Source organism: Marmota flaviventris, chromosome 10 (genome assembly GCF_047511675.1).
Source record: "Marmota flaviventris isolate mMarFla1 chromosome 10, mMarFla1.hap1, whole genome shotgun sequence".
NCBI classification, from domain to species: Eukaryota; Metazoa; Chordata; class Mammalia; order Rodentia; family Sciuridae; genus Marmota; species Marmota flaviventris.
In genome coordinates this window covers 34,953,061-34,980,148 of record NC_092507.1, presented here as the reverse complement: position 1 = coordinate 34,980,148, position 27,088 = coordinate 34,953,061, and the positions used below count along the sequence as shown (strand labels likewise).

General features: G+C 39.2%; 2 protein-coding genes across 7 annotated transcripts in view; one reads left to right on the top strand and one right to left on the bottom strand.

Moving 5' to 3' along the window:
* Tesk2 (testis associated actin remodelling kinase 2) overlaps nucleotides 1-27,088 on the top strand; it is a 144,435-nt gene that overhangs the window by 109,314 nt on the left and 8,033 nt on the right. For 4 of the 6 annotated variants that reach the window (XM_071617784.1, XM_071617781.1, XM_071617782.1 and 1 more), the window contains exons 5-6: nucleotides 16,128-16,208; nucleotides 20,496-20,642. In XM_071617784.1, the coding sequence (XP_071473885.1) occupies nucleotides 16,128-16,208; nucleotides 20,496-20,642 (228 nt within the window). The remainder of the gene's footprint in view (nucleotides 1-16,127; nucleotides 16,209-20,495; nucleotides 20,643-27,088) is intronic. The other 2 variants (XM_071617785.1, XM_027937590.2) reach the window with 1 other exon arrangement.
* Nucleotides 22,942-27,088, bottom strand: part of Toe1 (target of EGR1, exonuclease) — a 15,568-nt gene continuing 11,421 nt past the window's right edge. The window contains exon 9 of the mRNA XM_071617790.1: nucleotides 22,942-22,997. Within this exon, the coding sequence (XP_071473891.1) occupies nucleotides 22,985-22,997 (13 nt within the window). The 3' untranslated portion in view covers nucleotides 22,942-22,984. The remainder of the gene's footprint in view (nucleotides 22,998-27,088) is intronic.

Below are 27,088 nucleotides of genomic sequence, written 5' to 3'. Positions count from 1 at the left end.
CAGGGACCAAACTCATGCATTATTTATTTATTTATTTAAAAGAGAGAGAGAGAATTTTTTTTTTAATATTTTATTTTTTTAGTTATCAGCGGACACAACATCTTTGTTTGTATGTGGTGCTGGGGATCGAACCTGGGCCGCACGCATGCCAGGCGAGCGCGCTACCGCTTGAGCCACATCCCCAGCCCTCATTCATTATTTATAAAAATGAACAGCCAAACCCTGATTCCAATTTCTTGGTGTGCTGTGATATTGCCATTAGTTGTACCTGCTGCTTTCCTTTTTTTTGTGTGTGTCCCAGTACATAGTAATCTTTTGGCCTAATTTACCTTGAGCCAGATGCAAAGTTGCCTGGTGCCCTGAATTGCATTAATTTGGTGGCAGAAACATCTTTCAAGTATGGGGAAGCTGCTGTTACCCCATGTAAGTTGAAGAGGACACCCTTAAGGTACCAATGATTGCCCCTGTGATTCAGGATTTCCTTAAGGACTATCGAGGATGGGGGAAATGACAAAATATGATTTAGAAACAAGGAAAAAAGAGATTCACCTGACACACATTACTTTGAGTGGGTTAGCTATTGGCTAGGCACTTTTTTTTTAATATTTATTTTTTTAGGTGTAGATAGACACAACACAATGCCTTTATTTATTTTTTTTTTTTAAATAAATGTATCTGGTTTTTTTTTTTATTTATTTTATTTTTTTAGTTATCGGCAGACACAACATCTTTGTATGACACAACATCTTTGTTTGTATGTGGTGCTGAGGATCGAACCCGGGCCGCACGCATGCCAGGCCAGCGCGCTACCGCTTGAGCCACATCCCCAGCCCCAATGCCTTTATTTTTATGTGGTGCTGAGGATCGAACCCAGGTCCCGCCTGTGCGAGGCGAGCGCTCTACCGCTGAGCCACAATCCCAGCCCCTGGCTAGGCATTTTCCTAAGCTCTGAGCTTAGAATAAGAAAGATGCCTGTTCTCCTTATTTATTGTTGCATTACAAACTACTCCAAAACAACCATTTTATTTTGCATGTGATTTTCTAGGTCAGGTATTTAGAAGGGCTTTGCTGGATTGTAAGCCATCTCTATCAGTGAGGGTAGCTAAACTGGAGGACCCGCTTTTTAAATTTATTTTTAGTTTTTGGCACTGGGGATCGAACCCAGGGGTTCTTTATCACTGAACCACATCCCCAGCCCTTTTTGTTTTTTGTTTTAAGACAGGGTCTCACTAAGTTGCCTAGGGCCTTGCTAAGTTGCTGAGGTTGTCCTCAATCTTATGATCCTCCTGCCTCAGCCACCCAAGCCACTCGTATTACATGTGTGTGCCTCTGCACCCAGTAGGACCCACTTTCAATATTACTTCTTTATTTACATGTCCAGTCCTGTGATACTCTTTTATCCACCCCCCCTTTTCCACATGGTATCTTATTCTCTAGGTCATTTTCATATAGCTTGGACTTGTTATAGCATGGTGATCTTAGGATAGACAGTGTGGTAACAGGTGAGTGGTTCAGGCCACACAAGTGGAAACTGAAAGTTTTATTATGATCTAGCCTGGAAAGTTCCATTGTTGCTTAAGCTGCATTCTTTTGGGGCAACAAGTCACTAATAGCAGCTCTGATTCAACATTCTTTCTGCATAAACTATGAAGTATTATATAACTTTTCAGTACTCTCAGAATAAAGTCAAAACATCTGCTCTTACTACTGCTTATCTCTGAGGGTCTCACTAATCACTTCTATCATCTCTGCTCTGGTATGAACTATGCGCTATAGCTGTACTGAACCTCTTGCATTTTCACAAAATGTATGTGACCCTTTCCATCTTTGGGCTCCCACACTAGTTCTTCCCCTCTGCTTAAAACAACACACCTTTCCATCTCCTCTTAGTCCAATCAATTCCTCAGGACCCCACTTAGATACCACTCTCTATAGGAAGCCTTTGTTTTCTTTCTTTTTTTTACCAGTGGGGAAACTGGGGACTGAGTTCAGGGGTACTCTGTCATTGAGCTATATCCTCCAGCCCTTTTTATTTTTTATTTTGAGACAGGGTCTCACTGAATTGCTGAGATTGACCTAGAACTTGTGATCCTCCTTCCTCAGCCTCCTGAGACTCTGAGATTGCAGGCATGCATCACTTTATGAACTAGAAAGCCTGTTTTGGTCTCACAAGAATAATTTTGCATCTCTCCTATGCTCCTATAATATAGTAGTTTTTATCGCTGATTTCAGTTGATCATTTGCTTGTATATGGAAATAACAAATTTCTTTTTTTTTAATATTTATTTTTTAGTTGTAATTAAACACAATACCTTTATTTTTATGTGGTGCTGAGAATCGAACCCAGGGCCTTGCACGCGCTAGGTGAGTGCTCTACCTCTGAGCCACAACCCCAGCAATAAATTTCTTGAGAGCAAGGACTGTGACATCCATTGATTGCTAGCACAGTGCCTGACAAATGGTAGCTGTTTATCATAATTGTTAATTGAATAAATGAATAATATGCATAGCAAAGGAAATAATCAGCAAGGAGACAACCTACTGAATGAGAAAAAATATTTACAAAATATTCATTCATCAAGGGATTAATATCCAGACTTTAAGGAACTCAACTCAGGAATAAAAAAATAAAGATGATTTTTAAATGGGCAAAAAAGCTGGGTGTGGTGGTACACACCTTTAATTTCAGTGACTAGGGAAGCTAAGGATCATAAGTCAGCCTCAGTAATTTAGCAAGGCCCCCAAGCAATTTAGCAAGACTCTGTCTTAAAATAAAAAATCAAAAGGGCTGGGGATGTGGTAAAATGCCCCTAGGTTCAGTCCCCAGTACCACCACCAACAACAAAATGGCAAAAAATCTGAATAGTTCTCGAAGATGATATACAGATGGCTAACAGCTATATGAAAAATGTTCGCCATCATAGATCATCAGGAAATGCAAATCAAAACCACAATGGAATATCATCTCACCCCAGTTGTAATGACTGTCACCAAAAAGACCATAACAAATGCTGGCTGGGATTCAGAGAAAGGCGAACTCTCATACACTTTTGGTAGGAATATAAATTATTATAGCCTTATGAGAAACAATATGGAATTTACTTTTAAAAAAAGTAGAAACATGCTGGGCCTGGTGGTAATCCCAGCAATTCAGGAGGCTAAGATGGGAGAATCTCAAGAGCTCAAGTTCAAGGCCAGCTTGGGTAACTTAGAGAGACCCTGTCTCAAAAAAAGAAAAGGGCTGACAGGGTGGTGGGTGGGTGATGTTGGTAGTAGAGAACCTCTGGGCTTAGTTTCCAGAAAGAAAGACACACACACACACACACACACACACACACACACTTCTCTGGCTCAAAGACACTTATCTCCCGGAAAACCATTCCTCTGATTCTTTCTTTCCCTCCCCAAATCCCTCCCCCACCCCCCCACCCCCCCCCACACCTTTTATTTGGTCATAATATTTCCCTTCATTTATCTCCTCCTATAGTATCTTTGAACTACTTTTATTATATATTCTTACATGTAGTAAAGTTGTTTTGCTTCAATTTCCCTGCACAAGAGTGTAAAGTTCTGGGCTGGAGCTGTAGTTCAGTGGCAGAGTGCTATCCTAGCATGTATGAACCACTGGGTTTGATCCTTAGCACTGCATAAAACAACTAAACAAATAAAGGCATGCTGTCCACCTACAACTTTTTTTAAAAAGAGTATAAAGTTTTAAAGTAGGAGGGACCTAGGTTTTTAGATCAAAGAGCTTGGGTACATATCCAGGCTCCACCATTTTCTAGTTGAATATTCATGAACAGGTCATTTAAATTCTCTGAGCTTGATTTCCATGTTTATTTTTAAAAAAAGAAAAAAAGAAGGATGAGGTATCTATGTTTGTTTCTTTTTGTTTTTATTTTGTGGTGCTGGGATCAAACCCAGGGCTTTCTGCATCCTAGGCAATTGCTCTTCAGCTGACCCCAGCCCCAAATGAGGTGGTGAAGATGATTTGTAAAACCACTTAGTTGCTGGTGGTTAGCAAGGATAATACGTTACTCATTTGTATACTCCTACTCTCCCAGCAATACTTTGTATTTAGTAGCCTGCTCTGCCCTGTGCCTGTGCATACACATACAGGCTGAATGAATGGGGGGAAATTAATAAAACGTTTTATGCTATCAAAAAAGTGAAATAGAGGTAAATTTTCTTTATTTCTTTTTTTCTTTTCTGGTACTGGGGATTGAATCTGGGGGCATTTAACCACTGAGCCACATCCCCAGCCCTTTTTATTTGTTTATTTTGAGGCAGGGTCTTGCTAAGTTGCTGAGGTTGGTCTCAAACTTGATTCCTCCTGCCTCAGCCTCCTAAGTCCCTTAGATTACAGTTGTGTGCCACTGTGCCCAGCTGAGGTAAATTTTTGAATGCATTTTAGTATCTATATGATTGGCTGGAATTTTTGCCTCACGAATAACTTCTAAATGGATTTTTGCATTGTTCAATTATAATGCCTCTTGCATAGTCATCTTTGATTTTGTAACTAATTTGACCAACATTTCATTTTCTATCCAATTAGCCGATTAGTCAAATACATATTTCTGGTGTACTAAAAAAGAACAAAATGAGCACTGGGGCTTTTGGAGACATACACAAATATACACACAAACATGTTACCCATTAAGTGCAGTCCACTAAGATTTTTGGATGAGAAAATATTTTTTAACCAAAAATTTATTGTATTTGGCAATATCAAGGATAGCTTTTATTTTTCCTTCCCAAGGGTATTTTACCACTAAACTATATTTCCTGACTCTTTTATTTTTTATTTTCAGACAAGGTCTTGGTAAGTTGCTGAAGCTGGTCTTAAACTTGCAGTCTTCCTCAACCTCTCAAGTTATTGGGGTCACAGATGTACACTACCAAGCCCATCCATTTACCTACTTTTTATCTTTCATTGGTACTCTCTGAGAATCAGCTAAGACCAATTTATGTTTTTTCTTGCTGGGGATTGAATCCAGGGCCTTATGTATGCTAAACATGTGCTCCATCACTGAACAATATCCCTAACCACAAGGCCAACTTTCAAGTAAAGCAGCAGATCTAGATATAATGTCACTAGAAGGGTTTAAGGAGTTTGAGTTAAATTATTTCAAAAATATTCTAAATGACTAGAAGCAGGGAATGCCCCTAGCCACTGAATTTGGAAACCCTTTCCAGATAAATTCAGTAAGATCAGGTCCAATGCCATTTGTACATCAGTACCTAATAATAAATACTATTCTCACCACCTGCCTCACACCAGTAAGATCTTGTCCAAGGAAGAACCTTAGAATGCAATGTTGTGCTGTCATTGAAAGGCTCAGACAAACATTGCTGATTACAATGTTAAAGAGCACATAGCTAAGTAAGGGAAGTATTTTAGCTATACTGTCCCAAGTATTCCTCATATCTCAGTAAATGATGATGCAATGGCATCATTTGATTTCACTTTCTCCTTCTTTTTTTAATTTTTATTTTTTAGTTGTAGGTGGACACAGTATCTTTATTTCATTTTTATGTAGTGGCTCATGTGTGCTAGAAGAGCACTCTACCACTGAGCCACAACCCCAGCCCCACATTCTCCTTCTTATCAAAGTCACTACCAAGACCTTGCAAATTCCTGTCTCCAAAAACAGATCTCTAAGCATCTTCACAGACACCACCCCTATTCAAGCTATCTCATCTCTCATCAGAAGTAAATCAAGTTCCTCCTAAGTGGTCTACTTGTCTCCACTTTTGTCCTGCTATAGTAAATTTTCTACAGAACAGCCAAAATGCTAATTTTAAAATATAGGTGGTATCGTACAAATCACAAGCACTCCAGGTTCATTCCCCACCACAATAACAAAAAAGTAGAGAAATGGTTAATTGGGGGAAAAAAAAGGTAAAATAAATCTAGATTTACTACATTCAAAAAATTATCCATCTGGTTGGAAGTATAGCTCAGTGTTAGATTGCATGCTCAGCATGTGTGAGGCCCTGGGTTTGATTACCAACACCACTCCCTCAACAAAATTATCCTTCCGGTTTCACTCATTTATTCTCTCATTCTGACACTTGAGATGGTCTGAAACTGAGTAAAAGAAAAGACTCTTCTGTTTTTCCTTTAGAGTGTAGATGGCCCTTATATTTCTGTCTGTCCAGACCTGAAATCTTTTCTGTGCTGTAGAACTGGAACTGGCTGGGTTCTCTCTTCCCACTCTTTCATTTGGGTAGATAATTCCAAGTAGTCTTTTTGAACTTCTGTGAACTTGAGGGAATTTGGTTACCTATCCTTAGAGGAAATTTCTGCCTACACTTACAGGGACAACTGTCGTGGGAAGCTGGATCTTTCCAGGGCAAATTGGAAATCTTTGTTCCCTCTCTCTACCTACCACTTACCATTATAAAATACCATTTGTGTTTGGCGTTTACTTCCTTTAATTTTTTTGTGTGTGTGGTACTGGGGATTGAATCTGGAACCTTGCACCTGCTAAGCAAGCACTCTAACATTTAATTGCATTTCCAGCTCTTTTAAAATTTTGCTTGACTTTTTCCTTAAACAGAGGCTAAATAGTAGCTGAGGAGGCAGAAGAAAGGATTAGTTCATTTGAGGACAGGGTCTCCTTTGATATAAATCACCTTAATTAAAAACTTAACCTTGGGCTGGGGTTGTGGCTCAGTGGTAGAGCCCTTTTGCCTGGCATGTGTGAGGCCTTGGGTTCAATTCTCAGCACCACATATAAGTGAATATAAATGAATATAAAGGTCCATCGTCTATATATATGTAAACTTAACCTCTTTTGGTTTCTCTTTTCATTTTAATTACTATCAAGACCCTACTCCTCAGATCTAGTGTGGCTGGGTCAGTATACGTTGTGTTCCTTAACAGATTGCTTTGTTCATTCTGAGCCCAGTACTGAATATCAAAGGTTCCTGTCTTGACCCAGGGAGAGTACAAGGGTTGTATATGTGAGGTAGCAGGCTGAAGGGAACAGTGCTTTAGAACTTGGTCCCAACTAGTATGTTGCGGTAAAGTTCTCCTAGATTTTGAGATAGAAAAGCAGACTGAATGGAGTAGTTAAAAGATCTGGCCTGACTGAAATCGTGTCTAGAAGTTGGGTTGTAGCTTAGTGGTAAAGAGGATGCTTATTACCACATCACCCCAGCACCACCCCCTGCCAAAAAAATTTAAAAAAAAAAGAGGAATTAATTAATTTTTTAAAATGCCTAACCCATTGATTGCTGGCTTATTTCTTTAAGATTTGATTTGCAGGTTAATAATCTTTTTAATTGTTTTTTTTTAGTTGTAGATGAACACACAGTATCTTTATTTATTTTTATGTGGTGCTGAGGATCAAACCCATTGCCTCACACATGCAAGGCAAGTGCTTTACCACTGAACTATAGCCCCAGCCCTTGCAGGTTTATCTTTTAATGTTTACTTTAATATTTTTATTTTGATTGTGAAATGTTTGATATAAGAGTTATAATCTGCAGAGAAAGTGTAATCTTTTTCAGTGTTGAGGATAGAACTCATTGCCTTGTACATGCTAAACATGTACTCTACTATTGAGCTATATCTTCAGCCAGCAATTATATTTTTTGAATCTTGTGCATAAAGGGTCTTCTTATATAATCATTTAAATGCACAGAAAAACACATATACTACTTTAAGTATGCTGAACAAGCATATAACCTAGTTTTTACTGTAGCCCAAAAGTGCCTTTGCGCTGGCCACTGTATTTTTGTTGGTTGGCTCCAAACACAAAGACTAGTGGTGAATGGGTCATACTCAGTATCTGTATGTAAGAAGTATGAGTGAAGAGGGGGAGCTGGGTGCTGAGGCACACACCTGTAATCCCAGCAGCTCAGGAAGCTGAGGTAGAGGATTGTTAAGTTCAAAGCCAACCTCAGCAAAAAGTGAAGTGCTAAGCAATTCAGTGAGACCCTGTCTCTAAATAAAATACAAAAAGGGCTGGGGATGTGGCTCAGTGGTTGAGTGCCCCTGAGTTTAATCCATGGTACACCCCTCCCCCCAAAAAAGAGGGGGAGATATTTCTATGTCTGCCTTCTACTTGCCTTTTAGAAACTGCTGATAAAAGAAATATCTTCTATACTTTCCAAAAAGAGATCTCAGTTATATTTTCCATATGTTTAAAGGATACTAACTATTTTGAGGAGTCTATGATAGGGTAATGGTAAAAGTATCCTTAGAACTTTATGTTTGTTTTTGCATGACATTTTATCAGAAAATTCCTCTAAAAGTATACTTTTCCTTTTTATCTTACTGGGAATTGAACCCAGGGCCTTAAACATGCTAGGCAAGCACACTCTAACACTGAGCTACACCCCCAGCCCTTAAATTACATTTTTTTTCATAAGTAATTCTAAGCTGGAGTTGGGGGGAATTCCAATAAAAAAAAGAAAATTAAAAACCTTTTATTTAGGGCTGGGGATGTGGTTCAAGCGGTAGCGCCCTCACCTGGCATGCGTGCGGCCCGGGTTCGATCCTCAGCACCACATACAAACAAAAGATGTTGTGTCCACCGAGAACTAAAAAAAAAAATTCTCTCTCTCTCTCTCTCTCTTAAAAAAAAAAACTTTTATTTAAATGCACTTTATTATACCTTTGTTCATTCAACTGTTTACTATTCACTTTAGTGGATTCTGGGCTTACAAAGTGAGACCTGGTCCCTATAACCAAAGTTATTAGTACATGATAAGGAAGAGTAGATAGCCAGGAACAGTGGTGCATACCTATAATCCTAGCAACTTGGGAGGCTGAGGCAGGAAGATTGCAAGCTCTAGGCCAGCCTCAGCAATTTAGTGAGACCCTGTCTTAAAATTAAAAAAAGAGGGCTGGGATGTAGCTTATTGATAAAGTGGCCCTGGGCTCAATCTCTAGTACCCACCCCTGACACACACACACACCAAAAAAAAAAAAAAAAAAAAAAGCAGGCGTGGAGATATTTACAGGATGCAGAAGTGGCACAAAAGGTACAAAATACGGAATCAAGTAACGGAGTATCAGGGAATGTTTTCCAGAATAAGAAGTCTCAGCTGGGTTTGGAAGGATAAATAAAAATTAGCAAAACAGCTAGGAGTGGTGGCTTATATATATAATTCTAGCAACTCAGGAGGTTGAGGCTAGAGGATTGCAAGTTCCAGGCTGCCTCAGCAATTTAGTGAGACCCTAAGCAACTTAGCAAGAATCTGTCTCAAATAAGAAAATCTAAAAATAAAAGGAGGGTGGTGCTGGGTATGTAGCTCAGTAGCAAAGCATTCCTGGGTTCTATCCTCAGTTAAAAAAAAAAAAAATTAGAAAAGCTACAATGGGGAAGAAGGGTATCCTGGGAAGTAAGATAAGCACATGTGAAGTCAGAAAGAATGAAACATTTAAATATTCTGAAACATTTTGGGTTAGTCAAATCCTTTTACTTTGTAGCTAGAACTAATGGCCCTTTTCTTTTTTGAGTCACCTCATTACTACTGACTGTTTAAGTCAGGCAGGCCTGAGTGAACAACCTAGAAGGAAAGGTAATATACCAAGACAAACTCAGGCTTTGGCGAATGTATTCTTACAGCGGCTGTGGGTTCTCAACTGAGAACAGGAAGATCCTTTGGAGCACAAGCCTCCCACAGGGTGCTCTTGGAATGCCTGTCCTGGAATTACCCAGGGAGGTAACAAAGCTATCTTTTCTTCTTTAAACCAAACCAGCAGGATGGGATATCTGCTAGTCTTTGTGTTTAGAGCTGACCAACAAACATACAGTGGCCAGCACAAAGGCATTATTGGGCTACAGTGAGAACTAGGTCAGGACCCAGACCCTCCTCTGTAGAAGACCCAGCCACAGAGCCGGGATCTGCTAAACCACTGATTTAGCTACTATGATTATTGACACTGATGCTAGGTTTTCTGGCTTATTGATGGCACAATAAGTAAGATAAGATTCTGGGATCTCTTTTCATTGATGCTCTGAACATCTAACTTTGGGATCTCTGAGTTGCCTTTGACTCTTTTTTTCTCAGTTGTCATATCTACCACTCAGTTGCTAAATCTTTTAGATTCATCCTCTGCGTTTTCTACTCCCATCATCACATGATATTTTCCCTTATGTTTGTGTCTCTTCTTCCTCTTTTTTTTTTTTGGGGGGGGGGGGTACTGGGGATTGAGTTTTCAGGGGCACTTGGCCACTGAGCCACATCCCCAGCCCTATTTTGTATTTTATTTAGAGATAGGGTCTCACTGAGTTGCTTAGTGCCTCACTTTTGCTGAGGCTGGCTTTGAACTCTCAATCCTCTTACCTCTTAGCTTCCTGAGCCACTGGGATTACAGGCATGCACTACCGAGACCACTTTCTTCTTCCTCTTTTCATAAGGCCACCAGTCATATTGGATTAAGGGCCCATCCTACTTCTGTTGACCTCATCTTACCTTGATTACATCTACAAAGACCCTAACCCTAACCCTAACCCTATTTCCAATACAAGTACTAGAGTTTAGGACTTGAGTATATTCTTTTAGGGAAACATATCCCAACCCCCATCACATCATATTATACCTTTATTTATAAATCTTAAGTAGCCTTCACTGTCTGCCAAATTAACTATAGATGCTTCATCTTGGTATTCCAAAACTTCTGCACTAATAATAAACATAATAATAAGAATAATAACAACAGGGTTATGGTGTGACTCAGTGGTAGAGCATTCATCTAGCATATATAAGGCCCCTGGGTTTGATTCCCAGCACTGCACCTTTTATATATATCAACTGCTCACTTTTGCTCTTCACCTTTTATGTACATCAGCTCCTTGAATCTTCATAATAATGCTTTGGGTTAGGTACTATGATTATTCCCATTTTATAAAAGTCTACTAAAGAAATTGGGTAATCCATTCAATTAGTGGTAGTCAGAGATGAGATTTAGTCCTAGGTAGTCTAAGTCTATATTCTGTGGACTTCTCTATTATACTGAATTTCCCATCTCAACTTACAGATTCCTTTCCCCCTACTTATGCAGAAAGGGTTAATAAAAAAGAAAGCAGAACTTCCAACATCTGTATCATTTTCTTAACTGTGTGTTGCTTTTATGTAGAATGTCTTCCTTTCTTTTTCTTCTCTTCCACTCCTGGGAATTGAGCCCAAGGGTATTCTACAACTGAGCTATATCCCCAGACCTTTTTATTTTTTGAGATAGGGTATCACTGGATTGAAACTGTGATCCTCCTGCCTCAGCTTCCCAAATTGCTGGGATTATTGGAATGCACTGTGCCTGGCCTAGAAGGTCATTCTTAACTGCAGCCCTGCCTGTGGGTTTCCACGAAATGGAACTGAATCCTCATGAATGAGTGAATATTAGCCAGGTGTAGGTAGGGGCAGGGTATTCTAGGTAAAGTGATCAGCAATGTGGACAAACGTGCAGGTAAACTGGATCAGACTTGCATAAATAGGAGTTAAAGGCTTTGTATGATATGCTCAGAATTGTGGGTTTATACTAAAAGTAAGAGCATCATTGAATAATTGTTATAAAGGAGTGGCTTCGTATTGGTATTTCAGAAAAATTATCTTGGCTATATAGTGAAACGTAAATTGGAATTAAGGACTAAATCTTTTGTTGTTGTTGTTGTTGTAGCTGTCAATACCTTTATTTATTTATTTTTTAATGTGGTGCTGAAGATCAAACCCAAGGCCTCGCACGTACTAGGCAAATGCTCTACTGAGAAACAACCCAGCCCAAGGACTAAATCTTTTTAAGATACAAAGGGGAGGGATGGGGTTATGACTCAGTGGTAGAGCACTCACTTAGCACATGCAAGGCCCTGGGTTCGATTGTCAGCACCACATAAAATAAATAAATAAAATAAAGGTATTGTGTCCAACTACAACTAAAAAATAAATATTTAAAAAAAAAAAAGATGAAAAGGGGAAGCCAGGTTCCATGGCACACACCTGTAATCTCAGCAGCTTGGGAAGCTGAGGTAAGAGGATCAAGAGTTCACAGCCAGCCTCAGCAAAAGTGAAACACTAAACAACTTTAGTGAGACTTTGTCTCTAAATAAAATACAAAAAATGGCTGGGGATGTGGCTCAGTGTTTGGGTGCCCTTGAATTCAATACCTGCTACTCACCCCCCTCCTCCCCCCCCAAAAAAAAGATGAAAAGGGGGGCAAGGAGATTAGTTAGAAAGTTAATGGAATAACCTAAGTGATAGGGTAATGATGTAAGATATAAGCATTGTGCTGGACTTAACTTTGTGTACCTTTCTTTTAAAATTATTTCCTGGGCTGGGGTTGTAGCTCAGTGGTAGAGTGCTTGCCTAGCACATGCAAGGCCCTGGGTTCGATCCTCAGCACCACATAAAAATAAATAAATAAAGATATTGTGTCCAACTAAAAAATAATTACTTTTAAAAATAAATAAAATAATTTCCTGCCTTTGACCAAACACCAAATTCTATTGATTCTACCTTTAAAATTTTATTTATTTATTTATTGTGTGTGTGTGTGTGTGTGTGTGTGTGTGTATTTATTTTAGTTTTCAGCGGACCTTTATTTTCTTTATTTATATGTGGTGCTGAGACTCAAACCCAGTGCCTCAAACATGCTAGGCAAGCGCTCTACCACTGAGCCACAACCCCTGCCCCTTGATTCTACCTTTAAGATGTCTCTCTGACATTAACCTTCTTTTCATTCTTGCTGCCATTGTGTTACTGAGGCCTTTGTTACCTCCCACTTGGATGATTCCTGAAGCCTTCTAACTGTTCTCCCAGCCTCAATTCCTTCTTGGCCTTTCCATACAGCTTTTATACCCACTATTAAAATTATATTTCTAGGGCTGGGGTTGTGGCTTAGTGGTGTGAAGCTCTGGGTTTGATCCTCAGCACCACATAAAATAAATAAATTTAAAAATAATTGGAATATACCCTTAGAAAAAAGACTTAAAATGATATTTCTGTGTAAAATGTCTGATCGTGTTATTTGCAAGTGTGGAAAGAACGTTTGTTGATTATGTGTCATCTTTTCTAGATATGATCTGAGTTAAACTGTGAACTAAGTGCAGAGACTAGCCCCATTTGTCTTTGTGTTTTTACCTAGCAGATTTTCAGTGTTTGTGTAGGGAGGTAGATAGAGGGGTGGACAGATCTTCCTTTTAGCACAACCCTACAAATTAGGTGGCAGCAATAATCTCTGCTGTGTGAATTACAGCAATTATCTACCATGGGTAAGTGCTCTAGCTCCAATCCAGTTAGGTGTTTTTCAAAAAGGAATAATTCTTACAGTTGATATTTTCTTCAAACCTTGTTTGAATGCCTTTGAACCATTGTTCAGAAGTAAACTTGATTGGTTACAGGTATCAGTACATTGAAAATGGTTACTAGTAGGTGAGGCTACTAGTCTTGCTGAACAGAAATCCTGGGTATAATTAATATCATCTCAGGGGGCAGTGAACATTGCCTAGAGCTGTTCCAGAATATTCTCTGTGTGAACATATTTATGTGTCTGCCTGCGCCTGAGTTGGTACCCACCAGACCTTACTGGGGGTACATGGGAGGAACCTATACGCTTCTGTGTAGACAACTATCTTAGTCCATTTGGACTGCTATAACAAAATACAATAGACTGGGTGGCTTATAAACAACAGAAGTGTATTTTTCTCATAGTTGAGAAGGCTGGGAAGTCCAAAATCAATGCATTGACACATTTGGTATCTGTTAAGGACCCATTGCAATAGTTCATAGATGGACAACCTTTCACTGTGTCCCTAGATAATAGAAGGTTCTGAAGAATTCTAGGGGCACCAACATGCTGTCTTCTCACCTTCCCCCTCTTTAATAATTAGAGTACTGAGGCTTCCACCCTGATGACCCCTTAACTTCCCAAAATCCACAGGTCTTGATACCATCATTTTGAGCATTAGGTTTCAACATACAAATTTGGGCAAGGAATTCAGTTCATAGCACCAATTCCTAACTATCCTTTGGGATCTAGCACAGACATTATTTCCCCTTTGAAACTTTTTAAACTCCTAGGCAGAGTTAGTCTCCATTTTCATACCCTCAGTGTTTATTTGTGCTATAGAGTTATTGGTGGTATTTGCTTACCCTTGTGTCTCTTACTGAACTTTTTAAAGGTGTAAACCAAGTCTTATTTATCTTTATATACCCACATTTACTATATGCCAGGCCCTGTTCTAAACACAGGGAGATACAATGTTCATGTAGGTAGACAGGTTCTTATTTTCATGTGGAGGTGGAATAAGAGGAGTTTTTTTATTAAATTAAGTCGGATGTTGTAGTACATGCCTGGGACTAAGCTTACAGGGTGGGAGAATTATTTGAGTCTGTGAGTTTGAGACCAGTCTGGACAACATAGAAATACCCTGTCTCAAAAAACAAAACAAAACAAAAAAATATTGTAGAAATAACCTGAATTTATATTCCTAAGTATAAAACTCAGTGTCTACTTAACCTTTCCTTCTGGTGATTTTTTTTTTTTTTTTTTTTTTTTTTTTTGGTGGTGGGGACATTGGCATCTGATATAAAAAAATGATTTTTTACATTTTTAGTAATTTATTTACATAACATTATTTAATTAACAGCACATATTTGGTTATTGAGTGCTTTCTAGGAAAAGATACCTTTAATGAAGCCAGGTATTAAACACAAATACAGTGAATCAAAATGCATTCTGCTATCATGTATAACTTATTAGAACAAATAAATTTTTTTTTTTTAATTATGAAGACTATATCTCAGAGGGGCTGGAGCGGTTGTGGCTCAGTGGTAGAGCACCTGCCTGGCATGTGTGAGGCACTGGATTTGAACCTCAGCACCATATATAAATAAATGAATAAAATAAAGATGCATCAACATCTAAAAAATTTTAAAAAAGACTACATAGAAATATTGAAAATGAGTAATGCTAAGTTGAATATAATACTGATAATGTGTGATTATATAAATATATATTTGTGTAGAAGAATATATGAAAGCGCTTTAGAATAGTGGTATCAATACTATTGTCATTACTATTTAAATTACTTTAAGTATTATTTTAAAATCCCCAACTCTTTACCCAGAAAATTCAATTTATTTTGTAATGATCTACTTTAAATACATCTTTTATTTAAATGCTGGGCTCTTCAAAAATTTTGCAAAATGTTGATTTTTGTTTTGTAAACAATGTTAATGTTACTTTATTTTGATATCTAATGAGCAAACTGTATTTTTATATTAAAAAAAAAGAAAGTGGAACAAATTTTATTATAATATTAGACCAAGAAGGAAAGAGTCAGGTTTTGGTATAGGTAAAGTTGGTATAGGTTTATAGATAACAGTTGCAGAGATTTGGAGATATACTGAAGTACTTACAACATTTGATTGATTGATAAGACTTTCTGGATTTAAAGTTTAAAATAAAACAATAATAGGGCTGAGGCTGTAGCTCAGTGGCAGAGCGCTTGCCTAGCATGTGTGAGGCACTGGGTTTGATCCTTAGAACCATATAGAAATAAAATAAAGGCATTCTGTCCATCTACAACTCCAAAAAAATTTAAAAAAAAACAGTAAAAAATAATAAAGCTTCTCTAAATTATTTAAAGATTACCAATGCACTGGCTGTGCTAGCACATGCCTGTAATCCCAGATTCAGGAAGCTAAAGAAGGAGGATCACAGGTTGGAGGCCAGCCTGGGAATTTAGCAAGACCTTGTCTCAAAAAATAAAAAGGGCAGGGATGGAACTCAGTGGTAGAGTGCCCCTGGGTTTAATCCCCAGTACTGCAAAAATAAAATGAATTAATTAGTTAATTAATTAATTGATCTTTTTTTTTTTTTTTTAAATGGCCAGTGCCTAGATTGTCCCATAGGGCTGCCCAAGGGAGTAGTTTGGAAGAAAACAAAAGCTGAGCATCTGTTATCCCCATCTGGGAAAGCTGAATGTGCTAGTGCAATTGCTCTTACCTTTGCTTCCCACTGAGGGCTTTGTTTAGAGGCTACACAGCTGAGTCTGTAATAGGAGTTGCTTCTGGGAAGGGAGTGTTCCAACTAATGGGCACATAGCATTGTAGCAACCTAGAAATCTTCCTTGCTGGCAGATCACAAACTTCCTTTCTTCATACATGTACAGGTCTTAAGACATTGTGAAGTTGAGAAGTTGTGGTTTCTGAGTGCCGAAGGCTTATCAGTTCCACCAATGTATTCATCACAGGCAAGCAAAATAAATGGGTTTTAAAAATAAACTTCATTTGTTTTCCTCTCTGGTCCTGGTTTGTGCTTTTTCCATCTTGTCTGGAAAGGCCAGAGTCTTTTAGTATGATTCTTCATCTTATCCCACCTTTTCTTATGCTCTCCACCTTCTGGCTTGGTCTGTGAATTTCTTAGATTTTCAGAGACACGGCTGAACAGACCCTGTGTTTCTCTGAACCAAATCAAGAGTCCTGGCCTCATCTGGCCTTCAGAGAGTCTTATCACTGCACATACAGTGTTAACACTCACTGGGGGTGAACCTGAGTGTTTCCTGAAAACTAGCCTTCTATGTCACATTCTCACTGTGCCAAAGAAGTGAACTTTTACCTCTTCAGACATTTTGACTCTTAGAGCTAAAGAAACTTGACTGCAAGATTAGATGTCAGCTTTGTTGCCCCCATATAGTTCGGAGTTTACCAGTTCAGTTTTTTTCCAGCTAATAAACACCTTAAATGTGAACCTTGGGCAGATTTAGCTAGAGTGAAGAAAAGAAGATATTGTGCTTCATTACACATGATTTTAAGATTTTAAAAGATGAGTTATGAAACAGGATGAAGCAGATGGACAGGTTTCCCTTTTGAGAAGTAAGAAGGTGTATCTTTAGTCATTCTCTCCACCCCACCAAACCTGATCCATCTCTTAAAGGAATCAGATGTGCTGCATGATGCTGCCCCCAGCTGGTTCTTTTTGGTGCTTATGTTACCACATCAGAAAAATTATTAGATTCTCATAGTAACTTCATGAATTAGGTGAATCAGAGGTTATCAAACCAACTTGATAGATAGGATAACCTAAGGAGATACAGCCTTTTAGTTGATTTGTCCAGAGTTAAATGGGGCTAGCAGGAGGCATAATTAGACTAGAATTCAAATCTCTCACCTCTTATCCTTTTAGGTTCCCCATTCCTTTGTAAATTCAATGTCATCCCCACCCTAAAAGCATTAGAGACAAATTTTACTCTTAGAGGAATCTGCCCCTTTTTCTACTTGGGAGAATATTGGAAATAATACATCCTATAGAGTTATATTTATTTTTTAATTCCTATTGTGCATGAAGCTCTCTGACTCAGTCACCACTGTCTTTAACTCTTCGATGTAATGTAGTTGTAAAGAGCTTTTTCTCTGGATCCAGATTGTATTGTCTTCCTGACTTGCCACTTAATAATTGGGTAACCTTGAATAAGTTGCTTAACCTTTAAATGCCTTCTGTAAAATGAGAGTAACACAGATAAACACTATATACATATTCCAGAATTAGAAAAGCTCTGAAATCTGAAGTATTTCTGGTCCCAAACATTGCAGGTAAGGGATACTTAGTCTCTTAGTACACTTACTTCATAGGTTTGTTGTGTAGATAAAATAAGATAATATACACGAAGTCCTCAGAATAGTATCTGACACATTATAAACACTTTATAAATATTAGCTGCAAAAAATTACTTGCTGTTGCCAAGTGTGGTGGCACATGCCTGTAATCCCAGCTACTTGGGAGGCTGAGGCAGAAGGATTGAAAGTTCAAGACCAGCCTCAGCAACTTAGTCAACCACTGTCTCAAAATCAAAAATAAAAAGGGCTAGGGATGTAGTTCAGTGGTAGAGTATGCATGGATTCAATCAAAGAAGTGCTTCATGACTATGAAGAAATGACAAAGAACAACCAGATTACTTGATTTTTTTTTTGTGTGTGGGGGCAGGGTGTGATACTAGGGATTGAACCCAGGGGCACATAATGACTGAGCCACATCTAGCCTGTTTTAATTTTTATTTTGACACAGGGCCTTGCTAAGTTGCTGAGGCTGGCCTTGCACTTGCAATCCTTCTGCCTCAGCCATCTGAGCCACTGGGATTGCAGGCGTGTGCCCAGCACAACTAAATTGCTTGAAAGAGTACATCTTCATGTAGCTTTTCCATAGCCTTATCTCCTATTCACTCCTTTGGTCTTACCCATTTCACTGAAATTGCTCTGATCATAGTTGCCAGTGACTTTGTAATTGCAAATTTAGTGAACTCTTTCAAGCACATCTTACTTGATCTATAGCATTTGATACTGTTGGTCATTTCTTTTTTGGAATGTTCTTCTTGTCTTCGGAGATGACTTTCTTTCTTTCTTTTTTTTTTTTTTTTTGGCAGGGGGACAGGGGTACCAGTGATTGAACTCAGGGACACTTGGCCACTGAGTTGCTTTGCACCTCACTTTTGCTGAGGTTGGCTTTGAACTCTCGATCAATCCTCCTGCCTCAGTCTCCTGAGCCGCTGGGATTACAGGTGTGCAACACCACACCCAGCCTGAGATGACTTTCTTGCTTGGTTCTTCTTTTTCTGCTGCTGCTTTATATTTTCTTGTCCCTCAGGGTTCTAATTTCTTACCTGTGTGTTAACCCTGGACAGTGTCTTGAATTCCTTGGCATCAATGTCTGATTCAGCTCAATGTTGTTGCCTCCTAAATGACAGTCTTCTTCCCTCTTTCTCAATTTTAAACTGACTCTTTAAAGGCCATCTCTACTTCAGTTGCCCTACAAGTACCTTAAATTCAACATGGCCCAGCTGACCTCACGTTTTTTAACTTTGCTGCTGCTGCTTCTAATATTTATTCCTCTCCCTATATTCTGGATATTTAATAATGATATCCAAGGCTGGGGTTGTAGCTCAGTGATAGAGCACTTGCCTAGCATGTGTGAAGCCCTGTGTTCAATCCCTAGCACCACATAAAGATAAATAAATAAAATAAAGCTATTGTGTCCATCTATAACTATAAATAATGATATCCAGGTACCAGTAGCCTGGGATCATCCTATAGCTTTTCATTGTTCTTATCCCCCAATCCAGGCAAACATGAAGGGTTTTTTGTTTGGTACCAGGGATTGAACCCAAGGATGCTTTACCACTGAACCACATCCCTATCCCTTTATTATTATTATTATTTGTTTTTTTTAAAGAGAGAGAATTTTTTTTTAATATTTATTTTTCAGTTTTCGGTGGACACAACATCTTCATTTTTATGTGGTGCTGAGGATCGAACCCAGCGCCCTGCACATGCCAGGCGAGCGCGTCACCGCTTGAGCCACATTCCTTTTTAATATTTAAGTTATAGACAAGGTCTCAATAAATTGCTTAGGGCCTCACTAAGTTGCTGAGGTTGGCTTTGAACTTGTGATCCTCCTGCATCAGCCTCTGGAGCTTCTGGAATTACAGGTGAGTGCCCCCATGCCCAGCATGAAGGGGTTTTTTTTTTGTTGTTGTTGTTTTTGATCCTGCCATGTAAATATATTTTTGAATCTTGCCTTGTTCTAATGCCTCCTCTATCTTTTTAACTCAGAAGACTTTCTCTTATTGAGATTATTATACTACTGTCCTGTTTCCCCTTCTCTGTATTCTGCACTCTCATCCACCTATCATATCATTGCTAAAATGATCTTGTCTTTAAAAAGTAAATATGACCCATGTTAACTCCCCTGCTTAAAATTCCTCTTTTATTCCCTAGAGACAGGATAAAGTCCATGTATTTTAGCAAAACATATCAGCCTCACCTCCTTATTCATTCATACACTCTTTTTTTAATATTTATTTTTTAGTTGTAGATGGACATCATGCCTTTATTTCACTTATTTATTTTTATGTGGTGCTGAGGATCGAACCCAGTGCTTCATGTATGTGAGGCGAGAGTGCTACCACTTGAGCCACATCCCTAGCCCCTCATTCATGCACTCTTGCCACATTGAGTAAATTAGTTTCCTAAATACACCATGTACTTAACCTGTAATTCATGTGCTGTTCTCTTCTGTGTAATTATTCTCCTTTCATGCTACCCAGGTCATCCTTTCTGATTATTTCCTCTGACATGCCCAGACTAAATAAATATGTGTATCCTCAGCACTGCATGGTACTCTTATACCTGTTCATACCTATATTTTTAGTTTTTACCCCTTGATATTATTAGTCTATATCCCTTAATATATTGTGATCTCTTTGAAGGAAGATATCTTTGTGTGCAACACTGACCAAGCCCTTGGTAACTTTTTAAATATGGACTGGGGCTGAGCTCAGAGGTAGAGCGCTTGCCTAGCATGTGTGAGGCACTGGGTTTGATTCTCAGCACCATATATAAATAAAAAAATAAATTCCCATCAACATCTAATATAAAAAATAAATAAACACGTAGCCTCTATTTTCTAGGTATTTACTCTCCAGTGGTTTCATCTCAGCCTAAACATTTATGCTAAATGATAGTTGGTTTTTCCTTCTGTTTCACAGTATATCAACTCTGGGAACTTGGAACAGTTGCTAGACAGTAACTTGCATTTGCCCTGGACTGTGAGGGTGAAACTGGCCTATGACATAGCAGTGGGCCTCAGCTACCTTCACTTCAAAGGCATTTTCCATCGGGACCTCACATCAAAGGTATGAAAGCTTTACTTTCATAAAATTTTAAGAGACACCATCCTGTTTTACCAAGAAAGCCATAATAAGAAACCAATTATTAGTGAGTTTAGAATTATTGAAATTTCTTACAGATTTAATCTCACTATTCTTTTTTAAAATTTTTTTTTTTAATAATTGGCAGTACTGGGCCAGGGTTGTGGCTCAATGGTAGAGCACTTGCCTAGCATGCGTGAGGCACTGGGTTTGTTCCCCAGCACCATGTAAAAATAAAAACAAATAAAATAAAGGTATTGTGTAAAAAAATAATAATTGGCAGTACTGGGTATTTAACTTAGGGACACTCTATGATTAAAGCTACATTCCCAGCTCTTTTACTTTGAGACAGGGTCTCACTAAATTGTCAAGGTTGGCCTTGAATTTGTAATCCTCCCGTCTGAGCCTCCCAAGTCCCTGGGATTGCAGGTGTGTACCACTGTGCCCAGGTTGATGCAGCTTTTGAGTACTTAGTAGGTCATAATGTACTGACCCATTTTCTGTTTGTGTGGTTAAGTTTCTGCCACCCTGCCAATTCCTTTTTGGCATCAACTGGTCTCTGTAGTAGTCTCTTGCTGTCTGAATTTCTGTGTGACCAGGCTAGAAAAAAAGTTGCTTTCAGAAGTTGGCCAGGTTCCAAAATTGGTACCTCGGGGTCAAATAGCCCAGGATATCACCATGACAAGGGATATAAGTAATCTGGGGGAACTATAAAGCCATCTAATATACCTAATGTGACTTCTGCACAAGAGCCAAATTAAAATCTTTCAGGAAAGGATTTAATTTAGTACCTGACCAAGAATAGCTGTTATTTCATCCCCTAACCTAACATATACATATGCACACATACATAAATGCGTGTGCTGCCCCCGACCAGTGCAGGCAGCTGAACTAAGATCGCTCATGTGAATTTGCAGGGACACAAAATAAAACAAAGACACAATTTACCTTTACACAAGCTTCAGGACGGCCTCCCCAGCTCTCAGCCTCAGGCTCCCCAAAAGGAAGAGCAAGAGAAAGTCATAAGAGAAGGAACAGGATCAGAAGTGAGCTTTTATTGGGGGGGACTCTTGTTCTTAGAAAGTTCTATCCAAAAAAGGGCAGAAGGGGCAAGACTACAAGGGAACAGGTGAGTGTAACTCAACCCTAGGGGCATGCCCCACAAAGAGAACCTTCTTGTTATCTGAGGTGGGTGGGGGACCAAGTCACAAATCATGGCACTACCAAGCCAGACTTCAGTGATTTTTCAGATCCCCATGGTGCATCAGGACTGGAAGGCTTGGTTACTCAATGTGGCTCCCCACATGCATGCATACATATTCCTGAACCCTTTCTGTTGTAAGAAAAAATTACCAAAGGAAACAAAAGCAGCTATATACTTTCAAAGTCAATAAGGCCTAAAACATAAGTTCCTAGCTCCTTCACATTGGAGTGGTTCTGGTGTTCTAAACAATAGTACTGTTCCTGAGAGACCATGGCCATTGTCTTAAAAACTACTGTAGAGAAAAATTGCTTTAAGGAGGTGATCATAAGGCTTCTGGGTGTGGCAGAGGCATTTGTATGCAGCTGTACTCTTCCTGAAGGAGCACAAGACTAGGAAGTAGGAACTGAGAACCAACTAAGGCCTCATTATGAAGAACTCTTTATTTATATTAGACCTGTAAGAATTGAATATTTGGTCAGTTTGGATCTGGAAGGCAGTATCTTATCCCTTCCTTAGACATTATTCTCCCTCCAGAATGTTTTGGAAAATCAAGAGTAAGAAAACCACATGTGGGCTGGGGATATAGCTCAGTTGGTAGTGTGCTTGCCTTGCATGCCCAAGGCCCTGGGTTCAATTCCCAGCACCACAAAAAAACTCTGCACATATTCCAGCAAATGGGTGGAATGGGACACTTTAGATATTGTCTTAAGTTGATTTTGTCACTTTAGGCATCCAGCCAAAACAAGATCTTTGCTTCCTACTCATAGAGGGCCATTTCTTCTAAGCTAATAGGAATTTGTGACGTTATTAATTAATCATACAGATAGGTATTTTCCCTATACCTACATAAATGTCTCCTATGTCTGGCTCCATGGGTGAAGGAATATTAGAAAAGGAGGATTTCTGACCTAGAGGTATTTATACTTTTGTTGGGAAATAACTAAAGAACAGTATACAGCATTTTAAAATTGAGTGTTTAGCTACATAGACTATAGTTTTCAGAGCACGGGAGATCATTCTAGACCAGGACTAGACTTTCTGGAAGAAAGCTCACCTTTAACAGTTCTTCATATTCTCTTCTGTACCCCAAAGGCACTTTGTCCAAGTGTGGTTCTGTCTGTGCCTATTGTGTTGTGCTATAAAAATGAGTAACTTTTTTTACTATAGGGTAAGACCACCATCTCTGGTTTTCCTTATAGGAAGTGAGTATTTCCAGTGCCATTTGACTTGGGAGGAGAAACTAGGAACTTAGGAGAAATAACTCCATGTATCTGGGCTATGCTTCATTGGGTCTAGACTTTAAGGAGATGTTGAGTATACTCCTAGGTGGTGGGAACAAGTGATTTTTGAAAGCTCTACTGGCAGGTTGGGAAGTAAATTGTAGGGGATCTCAAACTGAAGATTATCAAGAGTCTTATAAACCAGACCATCCAATTTAATGTATTATCAGTGTCCTCTTATAATCTCTGATTATTTTCTGGGAAAGTTTTGTCTGAACATTCCAGCATCAGATTAACTGTATTGCAAGGACTAAGGAGAGAACTGTATGTTCATGCCCAGACCAGCCCCACCAAGGACACCTGTATGGCAGGGGACAATGACCATAAGAACTAGAATCCCCAAGGGAGAATTAAGTCTAAAGGGACAGAGTACAGGGCTTTGAGGTTTTCAAATTATGTCTTCATTATCAACCTTGGGTTTGAGTTGGCTTTCTTTTAAGGATGGTGTCAGGTTTCCTTACATTTCTGTGGTTTACACTTCATAGTATTTGATTATTCTGTTGTGTTTCTCAAGTATTCCTCTTATTTGCCTTTGTAAACAGTTTTCTGGCCCTGTTTCAGGGAAGGGACTGATAGCACAGAGGCCAAAACATCTATTCAAGAACTGAGATTTGGGGTTCCAGACCAAGTTTTGCTCCCTCTCTTCTGATGTCTTCAGTGCTCTTGAGACCTTAAGTGTTCTATCTGCAAAAATGGATTCTGTCCTTGCAACAGTAATCAATTCAGTATTCCCAGATCAGAGATAACAGGAAGATTGGAAAATAGTGGGAATGTCAGCATGGTGGTGCACACCTGTAATCACAGTGCCTCAGGAAGCTGAGGCAGGAAGATCGAGAATTCAAACCCAGATTCAGCAAAAGCAAGGCACTAAGCATCAATGAGACCCAGTCTCTAAATAAAATACAAAATAGGGCTGGAGATGTGACTCAGTGATTGAGTGCCCCTGAGTTCAATCCCTGGTACTACACACAGGCTTTTACTGGCGCTCCAGTAGCAACCAGTAGAACTGTACGTGAGCCTTGGCTCTTCAGGATAACTGAGAGAACAGTTAGTTTCTGCTTAATTCTGTTACTACCTGGCATCAGGAAAGCACTACTAATGATCTGTGGCTACCCTTAGGAGATTGTGCGTTGTGAATTGTATCTCTAGCTCTTGGTGATTATTGTTCTTTTTTTGGTGGAATTAATGTTTACTCCATTGAAGTCACCCTGTTGATTCCTCCTGAGTGAAAAGCCTATCCATGTATGGTGTAGGCCACACAGCTAGAAATAAAAAATGCTGGTTTTCAGGGTAAAGAGCATGAATTAAGAACAAATGGTGGTTTGGGGTTGTAGCTCAGTGGTAGAGTGTTTGCCTAGCACATGCGAGGCACTGGGTTCGATCCTCACCACCACATAAAAATAAGTAAATAAAGGTAATGTATCCATTTACAACTAAAAACATTTTAAAAACAGATCGACAGATCGATGCACATCTGCAGTCCTAGTGGCTCCCGAGACTGAGGCAGCAGGATCTTGAGTTCAAAGCCAGCCTGGGCAATTTAGCAAGGTCCTAAGCAACTTAGCGAGACCTGTCTCTAAATAAAATATAAAAAAGGCTGAAGATGTGTCTCAGTGGTTAAGCACCCCTGGTGCCAAAAACAAACAACAAAATAGGGTCTGGGGGCTGGGGTTGTGGCTCAGTGGCAGAGTGCTTGTCTTGCACACGCGAGGCCCTGGGTTTGATCCTCAGCACCACATAAAAATAAACAAAATAAAGGTATTTATTAACTAAAAAAAAAAAGGGTCTGTGATGCAGCTCAATGTTAGAGCACTTGCCTAGCATGCATGAGGCTCTGGGGTCAATCTCCAGCACCACAAAAAATAAAAGACAGAAAAAAGAACAAATATGAATGCTGGAGGGATTTTAGGACATCTTGGAGTTGGTTTTTTTTGTTTGTTTGTTTGTTTTGTACCAGGGATTGAACCCATAGGTGCTTAACCACTGAACCCTTTTTAATATTTAGAGATAGGGTCTTGCTAAATTGCTCAGTACCTCGCTAAGTGCTAAGGCTGTCTTTGAACTTGCAATCCTCCTGCTTCAGCTTCTTGAACTGCTGGGATTTCAGGCATGCACCACCATGCCTGGATGGAGTTACTTTTTATAATGAGAATTATCAACAGTTTCAGGGAACCATTTATACTGTGCTATCAGAGGACACAGTTTTGGGGACATAGAAATGACTGAAATTCAGTCTTGTAACTTCCATGAGCTCTTAAGTCTAATCAGGGGGATAGATGTCAGAGCAGATCATTCATTACACAGGCACCAGGGGTAAAGATATAGGATCATATGGTGTGATGGAGGGCAAGAGATGGAACATATTACAGCAAAACAGAAATTTTTTTTTCCAGTACCAGAGATTGTACCCAGGGTCGCTCTGCCACTGAGCTGCATCCCCAGCTCTTTATTTTTTTGAGACACAGTCTTGCTAAGTTGCTGAACTTGCTTCAGCCTATCTTCTGAATTGATGGGATTACAGGCATATGTCACTGCACCCACTTAAAGCAGATAACCTAAGAGACCTAAGAGACTTGGACTACAGAAATCCCTGAGGTGTTTAGGAGGGCAGTTCATTCTCTGATTTGCCTTTGCTGTGAAAAGAACCACTTAACCTTTCTTGATATATAAAATAAATTATTTTTTCATCTGGTCATAGCTGGGTTTGTGGAGTATGCTGAGGTGAGGAGAGAGGTGATGGCATACTGAGAACCTTTTTTTTTTTTAAATTTTTATTGTTGGTTGTTCAAAACATGACATAGTTCTTGATATATCATATTTCACACTTTGATTCAAGTGGGTTATGAACTCCCATTTTTACCCTGTATACAGATTGCAGAATCACATCAGTTACACATCCATTGATTTACATATTGCCATACTAGTGTCTGTTGTATTCTGCTGCTTTTCCTATCCTCTACTTTTTTTTTTTTTTTTAATTGTTGTTACCTAAAGCTAACACTGCACATATTCTTGGTATTTCTCCTCTCTGGGTGGTGTTATTCAATGCCAATTCCAGGACACCTCAGGAATTTCTCTCAGATGTCTACTCTGGCCCAGTTCTGAAAATTTTGTGTAGGTTTCCAAAAAATGCACTCCTGGCCACACTTTTGATCCCCTTGTCAGCTCAGTCCCTATTATGGAGAGTTGAATACATGATTAGTATATGCACTTGGCACATGCTTTTTGATAGTGGCCCAGATCATCTGGCCAAACTTTCATTTAACAAACTTTTACCAGGATTTTTTTCTGTGTGCCTGTGCTAGGTAAAAGATATAGAGATGAGTGGGATCATTCCCTGTCCTTGAAAAGGCAAATCTGTAAGCCACTCTGATGCAATGTGATGTATTATACTAAGGGGAACTGGCACCATGCATCAGCAGTGTTTGTGCTACTTTTTGAACCTAAAAAGGTTACCTCTCACCTCAGGGGACTCTGGCTGGGCCTCTTATACATGTGCTTTTCTAGGCAAAATTACTTCATTCAGAAGTCTTCTTTTTGTGTATTGCATACCAAACAGCCTAAAAATTGGGCTGGCTCCTTAGTCTAATTGAGTGTCATATTTTGTAGCCACAGTTGAGTCAGAAATGCAAGCATTATACTAGATGTCCTGAAATTAGCCAACATTGGAGGTAGGGACTAGGTTCCCAAGTAAGAGGCCTTATGACATTGCCTCCACAAACAGTATCCCTTTGTCACAGACCCTAGTTCCTGCTGCTTTCATAAGTATACATTGCTCCTGCCATGGACTTGCTGTCTCCAGCAGAAAGCTTTTAAACCTGACCCTCTGGAGAGGCCAAAGAATTAGGAGAGACCCTCTTAGAATCAGGCGATTGAGGTCTTTACTTTTTAAAAGCCTCACTTTTCTCATTAAACTTAAAAATCTCAGATCTGTCTTTCTGATAGTG